At 32.5% G+C, this 10,416-nt stretch overlaps 1 protein-coding gene across 1 annotated transcript in view; it reads right to left on the bottom strand.

Moving 5' to 3' along the window:
- Positions 1-3,204: 3,204 nt before the first annotated feature.
- Positions 3,205-10,416, bottom strand: part of MAPK15_4 (Mitogen-activated protein kinase 15) — a gene marked incomplete at its 3' end in the record, with an annotated part of 45,633 nt that continues 38,421 nt past the window's right edge. Inside the window, exons 13-15 of the mRNA XM_051219515.1 lie at positions 8,464-8,826; positions 6,678-7,112; positions 3,205-3,408 (exon numbers count right to left, since the gene is read on the bottom strand). Of these exons, the coding sequence (XP_051064719.1) occupies positions 3,205-3,408; positions 6,678-7,112; positions 8,464-8,826 (1,002 nt within the window). The remainder of the gene's footprint in view (positions 3,409-6,677; positions 7,113-8,463; positions 8,827-10,416) is intronic.

Below are 10,416 nucleotides of genomic sequence, written 5' to 3'. Positions count from 1 at the left end.
ATATCATTGGACTGTTAATAAAATATCTGGAAGTATTTCCAATACATCGATTACTCACTGATTAATAAACAACATGATCTGACTTAATATTGATTTCGAACAAGCAAAAGCAAATGGTGTTCATTTGTACGGATTTCTTTCGCTAATATATTACATCTTAAAACTAGATAACCATAAATAGTTACAGTCATGAGTGATCTTAGATCTTTCAAATACTTAATTGTAATGTCATTACAAACATATACAACTGAACAATATAAAATAAGCTTTGATTAAAATTAAATATGAACAAAAAGCGTGAAATTACCGTCGCATCTTGTGTCCCTATTAGTACATAACGTAATGATACCGTCAATTAGAGAACAGTGATTTATCGGCTTGACCCATGACGCATAAAACCTATACGAGCAGTCTAGATTCTTTATCGGTCCTGCTCCCTGCCTAACCCTTCCTGTTAGAGTCCAGAACATCAATCTCAGAATCTGTGATCGGAATCATGTATTTCAAACATACTGGGTTTACATACAAACCAAACCGATCATATCACATCATAAAATAGAAACTAACATTTGTACAAGATATTAGCCAAAAATGGTTGTGAATGTAGGAGATAGTAATTGATAGATTGGGCATAACTCATGAATAGTAAGTCGTATAATAACAGTCCATACGTCAGAATGAAGCGTATGATACGAAGAACATGAATATAACTGGTTTAATCGTCTAACAATTATTAAATCAACGTATACATATAGTATTTGTCCATAAAAAGATCCTGACAGTTACCATTCATTATTCTTATCAGGATATAACACAATATTACCAAATATCAAATATTATTCAAATAACTTATAATTCATTATACACTATTGTCAGTATTGAATAACAGATGTGAATTCAACAATTAGCTACAGAATTTACATTTGTACAATATGATCTATGAATAATGATTCGCTACTGATATGACAATCAATATGATGAGTACATATTATTCTACATGTTCTATACAAATACAAAATGGCTATCTAATGCTTTTAGGTTTTTCATACTGGTCTAACTGTGGTGTGTTCTACTTATATTGACATAAGTAGTAGATGATGTTAATCGTGAAGAGAATTTTTGGCAGCAGAGAGACAAGAGGATTGAACAATAAAGAATGGAAACAGAATGCAATTTGTATGAAAATGCATGAACAATGAAGTCTGAGTCATTTTGAGACAGTCGATGGACATTTTGCAAATTAAGCATTTACTACATGATTGTTAGATTTTATTAACAAGTCCTGTAATTTTGTGTCAAATACATTCGACTGTCCCCACCCGTGTTCTGTTCACTACGTAACTTTAATCCGCTCATTGAAATCAACTATTAAAAATTACTAAGAACTCCAACAACAACAAAACCCCCACCTTTCCAATAAATTTTTATATTTATCATTATAAAATTTATTAAATGAATTAAAACACTATACATTAGTTCCTAAGGAGATTTTTTTAAAAATAATTCACATGTAATTGTTAAGTTTGTCTTACATTGTTCCTACTCTCCCTTTACATTCTTTTGTATATTGTCTTATACTACTTATTCATATTCAGTAAGTAGTTGTATTCACAACAATTTTCACACTCGTGTTGTAAAGCAAGTTGTAATGTACTATTCTGAAATGTTCAAATATACTTATAACGTTTATTGTACTTATCATTGTATTTATCATTATAATTACTGTATCTTAATCACTGTAACGGTTATCCACAGTTTTGTGCACTTGTTTAAACACAACACTTTCCATATTGTTTAGCTCTTGGTTCGTGTTTCGGTTGCTCATAAACTGTTATCAAATATAGACACATCTATCAGTTGTCTTTTGTACTATCGAAGCCTTTTTATTTTCACACTTGAAGGACGCGTTTGAAAATCACAGACACCTCACAGGTTCAGGTTTATAACTAACTTTTGTGTATTATTCAATAAAGAACCACTATTGTAGACAAATCGTTGTTTTGGAAACTTCAGTTTTGCGCGTATCTCAATCAGGTGAACTAGACCCTTCGATAGGACTAACAATAATAAATCTTAAATAAAATTTCAGAAGAAAAAAAACCAAAACAAAACACAAAAAACAATCCGAACATAATACTTTTCAATGAAAAAGTCAAATATTATTGATTTAGATAAACGCTTTTTAAGTAGCATATTAAATATGTCACATTAAAAAAAGAATGATTTGTATATCTCATCGAATTATGCATCTTTACATTGATTTTTTTCTTTTTTCTTTTTATCGTATTGTTTATTGTTGTTGTTCTTTTTGTTTCGTTGTTGTTGTTGTTGTTGTTGTTGGTGGTGGTGGTGGTGGTGGCGGTGTTGCTACAACTGTATAATCTCAATGATAAATACAAAAGAAAAAAATGATTGAACATAAACCGATTAGTTTCTAGAAAAACAACAACAACAACAAAAAAGGACGAAAAACAAACCGGTTTTCTTTTTTCTTTTTTTATATTCTTGTCAAAATATAAAAAAAAACCATTTTGTCTGATCTGATTTACTTTAAAAAAAGATTCTTTTATATTTGAATGATGATGACAATGAATTGATCATAGTTTATAGGATTGTTTGAATTGGTTACTTGCTTGAACACATTTGGGTTACCGGTTTTTTCCATGTAGATATTTCAATAAATTATCTTTTGTTTGTTTGTTTATTTTAATACATCATGATTGTCAATTTATTATATAACTCTATTGAAGTGTATTTGTAAACAAACATTTACAACATTTCACTGTACAAGTTGTAAAAAAAGAAACAGTTCAATGAGAGACATTATGATGACTGACATATATGTATAATCTATTCATTAGATGAGTTTATAAATAATTCACAACCTTCTATTGTACAAGTTAGAAAAGAAGTCGAATTAAAAAAACATTGTAGTTACTGACAAATAAACATTGAAAAGAATTTACATTAATGAGATATCAACTCTTGAATTGACAACATCTAATTAATGATTCATTCAATATTCATTGTCAAAATCAATCAAGACGTAAGAAATAAAGAAAATGTGTTGAAATACATTGTGCTGAGAATTATTCTCGATTGTACCATACATCATTGATTGTAATCTATAGATGTTCCGGGGGTAGGGTGTAAGGTGAGGGGGATTGAAATTTGTTTTAATGAATAAAGGTAAAAATAATGTTTTCATAATTTTACATTTTTCATTGATTGTTTTATGAATGAATTTGGTTTTATTAAGTGAGTATTTTGATATTGATGAAGAAAATTTGTTATCTTTAATGAATCCAATATGATTGGTTTTGATGATGATGATGGTGGTGGTGGTGTTGTTGCTATGGTTGTTGTTATTGTTGTTGTTGTTTGAAGTAATTGACTAGTTGTAACTATCTAGAAAATAATTAAAAAAAAAAAATAGAATAAATGAATAAAATAGTTGAATAAATAATTTTGAATAGTTGAATTCATAAGTCAATTTAAACGAGATGACTAAATTGTATCACAAGTCAAGTGCTAATTTCATATTTTGAAGGGGGGGTAAAGAAAAGAGAATGGTTGAAGAATAGATTGTATCGAAAAATTGGTAGCACACATGAAAAGGATGAATAGTGACTTGAAATTATTATCGTTCTCATAAGCTAATAACAAAGACAGAAACAATTGAAGAATATATGGAACTCAAAATAATTGTCAATCATACGAACTTCAAGACAGTTCTACTACTGTACGAAGCTGAAACTTGGAAAACTACAACAACCATTATGAAGAAATTACAAGTATTTATAAACAATTGTCTATGCAAGATACTCAACATTCATTGGCCGGATACCATCAGCAACAGCTTTCTCTGGAAGAGAACAAACCACCTTCGAGCTGAAGAGGAAATTAGGAAAAGACGTTGGAAGTGGATAAGACATACATTAAGAAAATCATTAAACTTCATCATGAGGCAAGCGTTAATTCGAAATCTTGGAAGGAAACAAAAAAGAGTAAGGCCAAAGAACATACTGCACCGAGAATTGGAAGCAGATATAGAATCGATGAATAGCAACCAGAAACGACTGGAAAGATTTACCCAGGACAGAGTAAAACGGAGAATGCTGGTGGGTGCCTATGCTCCTCCACGAGGAGTAACAGGCATTATCAAGTAAGTTAGTATGTATGTAAGATAAACGAATATGGGTAACATAAATAAAAGAATGAAAAATCCCGTTCTCCTAAAAAGACATTATCATCATTCAACAAATGGATTTATTTCATCGTCTTCATTATCTTCTTTGGCTATTATTGGAAAAATAATAAGTCTTGTTTGTTGTTTTTTGCAGGGGGGAATTTTATTAGCGAACAAAAAAGATAAATTATATGGTTCAGCATTCATATTTTAAATGATGGACTATAATCTGTATTGACTCATGATCTCAACCATTGAAATTACTATAATATCCACAAAACCCCTTCTGATATTAACCATCATACGCTCACAAGTGACTGGCTTCAAGAGATATATCCTGAAGTTCCAGTGGAGTCCAACCGGATCTTGTGTGAGATAATAACTCACCCAAGACAATAGTGGATGTGTCGCTCAATTTCGTGGATTAGTTGAAGTTAGACATTAACACCGTTATATACCAGCTGACTCAATGGTGTAGAGGTTAAGCGTTCGCGCGCAAAAATGATAGGACCTAGGTTCGAATCTCACAAGGCGGGATTTCTGATGCACACTGCTGAGGAGTTCCACGATAGGACGAAACGGCCGTCCATTGATTCTAGGCTTTTCATGTTGGTCTAGCTTCAATTGACTCATGATCTCAACCATTAAAAATTACCATAATATCCACAAAACGCCTTCTGATACTAGTATTCTGTTCTATCTGTTATTTGTGAAAACAAAAAAATCGGCGAGACTATAATTTATGGACGAACCAATCATGTATAAGATAACAGGTCTCGGATTCAAGCTCAAAATTCACTCATCCATTTGGCGAAAGAGATTTTTGGCATTATAGCTGATATCAGTCGGTGATGAAAACCCTAAACATAATTCCTAACCCTAACCGTCAAACTGTCGCTCAAATGTCGTCCATAAATCATAACCTCACCGCTTGTTGTTATGGGTTTATTGAATTTTTAAATAGTATCTAACACTGAAATCATAAATGTAAGTTTTATTTGACATTTTAACTATTCACTTTTCACATTGAACCTGGTACATATATGTGCGAACATTCAAATAACCATATCAAGTTAGCATAATGAAGTTCTGAAGAAGCATAAGTGATAGAAGACAAAACATCAGGAATAGATATGATTAACAGGGCAAAAATATTGAGGAAAATAATGTAACAGATATTGGGCTTAAATCTCAATATTAAAATATTAATGCTAATCTATAGGGTACATTCAATGGACAAATCTTAAAACTTGTATTCTAGTTCTCATCAACAAATGATAGTAATATTTTAATTTTTAGAGATAACACTTTCCTCATCTAAATTTCCACGAGTTGAACTTTTACCGAGAGATTCACTTGTCTATTTGGTGAAGACGCTGACAAAATGCAGAGGCTTATGACCACTCTAAGCAACAATGCAAGCATGTTCGGGATGCGATTCTCCCCCTCGAAATGCAAAATCTTACTTCAGGATTGAGTTTCATCGACACCCGAACTAATGATAGGGAGTGAAGTAGTTGAGCGTGTCGACCAGTTCACTTATCTTGTAAGTCTCATCAGCCCTTGTGGTCTGGTGTGTGACGAAATCTCAGCACGGATACAGAAGCCTCGAAGAGCTTTCGCCAATTTGCGTCAATTATGGCGTAGGCAAGATATCCGTCTATCAATCAAAGGACTTGTTTACTGCGCAGCAGTTCGTTCCGTCCTACTTTATGGGAGTGAAACGTGGCCGGTAACAGTAGAGGATATTCGTAAGTTACTAGTGTTCGATAATAGGTGTCTTCGAAATATTGCTCGTATATCCTTGGTCCACTGAGTAAGTAATGCAGTTGTTACGAAACGAGTACTTGGTAAGGATGGCAAATCGATTGATGACGTAGTGAAACGTCATCAGTTGAGATGGCTGGGACACGTGTTACGTATGCCCAACGACCGACTGCCCCGACGTGCAATGTTCAGTGGTATAGGAGTAGGTTGGAAGAAAGCTAAGGGCGGCCAGATCAAAACATGGCACAAGTCCATAAAGTCATTGACAGGTGGACTGAGCCGTGTTGGTAGGTGTAGACTACCTGGTTGGAGACCGCGAGATGATAGCAACCGATGGTTAGAGACCTTGAATGACATGGCTCAAAATCTTTTGCAACGGCGCAAATACATCTACTCTTTGTGTTCTCCCAAATTCTAATCTAATGAATTCTTCATGTCCCTTATTTTTTCTCTTTCCAAATTTATCTCACTGGATTATACTCCTCGAATAAAATCTTCAAACTCTAATCCTTTCAGATTACTGCTTATACTATTACTACCTCCACCACTATGAGATTAGAATCGACAACTGCATCTCTGTGCTAATGTGATATGGCAACTTGAACTGATGTACGTACGTACGAAGTTCTACGTTGTTGTTGACTGACTGACTCTAACTGATTGATTGAATATTTTAATAGTTTATATTCTTAATCATAAAATTGATTATTCATATTCATACTTGATGATTTATTGAAGAAGAATTATTACTTGATCCATTACAAATGATCATTGATTTATTTTTGTTATTCCAATGTGTATCTAAATTATTATTTGTCGAGTTAAATCTTGTCAAATGTGTTTGATCTTTAGATTGTTCATGATGATAATGATGATCATGATTATGAATAGCACTTAATGAAATGATACGATTATGAAGTTGTTTAGTAGGTAAACGTTGATCGGATTGATCACTATTATAAAGTGTATTATTATTATTATTATGAGTGATTACTGTATGCACTTGATAATGTTGTCCATTTACTTTTAATGAATCATAATTATTCAATGGAACTAATTCTGTTTGATATCGTTTTATGGATAAATTTTCTTGATTGTTCAATAGTGAAGGATTTGTTAAAGTATGTTGTTTTAATGATGTTTGATATAAATTAGGCTAAAAAATTAAATAGGAAAATAATAAATGATTACAATTGTTTACATGATTACATAATATATTTATAGAATTGATCCAATGTTCATCTTGTTGTTTGTTCTAATGAGATATGACAACTTGGACTGATGCATATATATGTACCTAGTCTTACTTTGTAGCCGACTGATTGACTGACTGACTGATAGAATAGATGAATCACGATGACTACTAGTTTGAAGCTTTAAACTTCGAAGTAATGCACATTGAAGTTGTTACCAAGACTTAGTTGAGGATATTCACATCTCATTATTATAAGTCATAATTTATTGATTCACGTTTTTAGCTTTTATCAACTGTAAAATTATAAAGTCCATATTATTGAAGATTATATAGAAGCTCACGTGTAGTTGAGTTTGTTTACAAATAATTTGGTTAAGCCCTTTTGTTAACTCCTCCTGTAGCTCTTCCAGGGTTACTGTCGGTTCCAAGCCTAGGCAAAGGAGAATGGCTGGGCATAGGGTTAGCGACTCCATCTCGTAGAAAACTAACTCGCTAAAAAACGCTAATTCCAACCTTTTGTTAACTGATTTAAAGTACAGAGTCATTTGTACAATAACAATCTATCCATACAATTGTACCTTTATTATTGTTGCGTTTGTATGAATATGTATGCTTGAGCATTGCTTACTGACTATGTATATATTCATTCTGCCAGCCTCAATGTTAGTCACTCAAATCGTTCGATGATTCATTCAATTCCCTATACATATATATATATATATATATATATATATATATATATATATATATATATATATATATATATATATATATATATATATATATATATATACTCTTTCATGCTACATGAAATTTTGGTTATCTGTACGTGGTGCAATAATAAACGTAATCAACACTTCGTATTCGCTTTCTAATTACTACACCGTTGTACATGATGAAGTACAACTAAAGGTTTTGTATTTAAAAATTGTTAAACTACTCTTTTAAACCTATGAATAATTCGTTTTCTAATTCTCCATCTCCTCCACCATCATCAAGTATACAATTTAATTGAATTAGGCACAGATTGAGATTAATTAGGTAACCATTGAAAACCATAAGGAATTGAATAGATATTTCGTCCTAATGCCCATCAACCGCCACAAAAAAAAAAAATGTTTCAGATAACATCTAATAAGTTATACTACTAACTTCAATCTATTCACAGTAATCTTTGTATAATCACTACCGGTACTATTGTGTGTTATTCAAACTGATTTAGGTAAAATATAACCGAATATGTTTCAATCATAAATTCGCTATATCATTTTCACTTCTTTTTTTTTCCTACTTTTTTTCTATTCTAACTTACATCTAAATCATGTTCATCTTTTGTTGTCTTTTGATAATGATAATCATTATTTAATTGATTAATTGATTGATTATTATAATTATACTTAGATCTATTATGATCTGATGAATGTCTTCGATAATTGTGCTGATGTTGCTGTGGTTGTTGTTGTTGTTGTTGTTGTGGTGGTGGTGGTGGTGGTGGTTGTTGTTGCTGTGATTGATTGTTATGAAATTTAGCTTTAAGATTATTTAATGATGTAGATATTTTTGATTGAAACATTGAATTTTGAATATCGGTTGAACCTTGAATAATTTTTAATTTTTGATTAATATTCAATAAAGATAATGATTCATAATTAGATTGATTATTATTATTATTTCTCTGTTGAATAATGGAGAAAAAAAGAAGTAATTGAACTGTTTTAATGTTTGATAGATAATAAAATCTCAATAATTAAGATCATGAGTCGATTGAAGTTAGATAATCATGAAAAACCTGGAACCAATGAGATGATCGTTTCATCCTATCTTGGTTCTCCTCAGCAGTGTGTATTCACTATCCGGCATGCAACAGTGTTAATGTCTGACTTCAACTAATCCATGAAATTGAGCGACACATACACCATGATCTTCATCAGTGGATTACTATCTCACAACTAACCCAGTTGAACTCCACTGGTCACTGTTTCTTACTAGAACTCCAGGAAATGCCTCTTGAAGACAGTCACTAGTGAGCATATGTCGATTAATATCAAATACAGAATTGTTATATCCGGACGAAGAATTAGGTGAATAGTAACCACTAGGATCTATTTGTGAATTATTATTGTACGTGTCGTTCAATTTCGTGGATTAGTTGAAGTTAGACATTAATACCGTTGGATACTAATCAGCTCAATGGTTTAGAGGTTAGGCGTCCGCCCATGAGAGCGACTGGTCCTGGGTTCAAATATTCACGAGGTGGGATCGTGGATGCGCACTGCTAAAGAGTCCCACAATAGGATGAAACTGCCGTCCAGTGCTTACAGGTTTTCTATGATGGTCTAGCTTCAATCGACTCATGATCTCAACTATTAAAGTTACTATAACATTCACAAAATCTCCTTCTGTACGTATATTCTTATTGGATAACTATTAAGTAACTATATTATATGTATATTTTTAGTGGCCCAGGATCTGGGGCTCCAGGTAGATGTATGAATGATTGCTTTTGAGATATATACATATCATCAATCCATGTATATAATCGTTGGCTGAACTCGAATTAGTGTATTACGAGTTTTAGTGAGAAGTCGTGACCAGTGGAGCTACTCTGTGTTAGGTAGAGACAGGTATCTACCTCAGTACAATGGGAGATCGTCGCGCACTTTTATGGATTGGTTGAAATTAGATATTGACATCGTTCGATACCGTTCATCTCACTGGTCTAGAGTTTAGGTGTTCGCGTTCGAGACCGAAGACCCTGGGTTCGAATACCGCGAGTGGGACCTTGGGTGCGCACTGCCCCACAATCGGACAAAACGTTCATCCACTCCTTCCAGGTTCTTAATGGTGATTTGACATCAATCGGTTCATGATCTCAATCAAGAAATTAAAAAAGTCAAATACCAGGATGGATTTTGAATACGTATGTTTTGTACAATCGTTGATCGGTAAAGACCATGAGAGAAACGTAGCAAAGGAAGTGAAGAGCGGAGAGAAAAGCGAAACTAAATGTCTCACAATGAAGAAAATATGTGAGTCAACTCGATTTAATCACAAGAGAATTGATATTTATAGTTAGAACAAAAATAAGTTACAGATATGCGATGAGTAAGATGAGAAGTGTACACACATATACGTTCATATAAAAACAATCAAGATTGATAAGTGAATAGTTAACAAGGTCAAAACATAACTCAAGAAGAATGGATTAATTGGCCTATCCAGAATCTAGAATAAGCCATATGGGCTTAACATTGTAACCGAAGTT

The sequence above is a fragment of the Schistosoma haematobium genome, chromosome 5 (genome assembly GCF_000699445.3).
Source record: "Schistosoma haematobium chromosome 5, whole genome shotgun sequence".
NCBI lineage: Eukaryota > Metazoa > Platyhelminthes > Trematoda > Strigeidida > Schistosomatidae > Schistosoma > Schistosoma haematobium.
The sequence above is the reverse complement of the archived record's forward strand: the minus strand, read 5'-3'. Positions and strand labels throughout refer to the sequence as shown.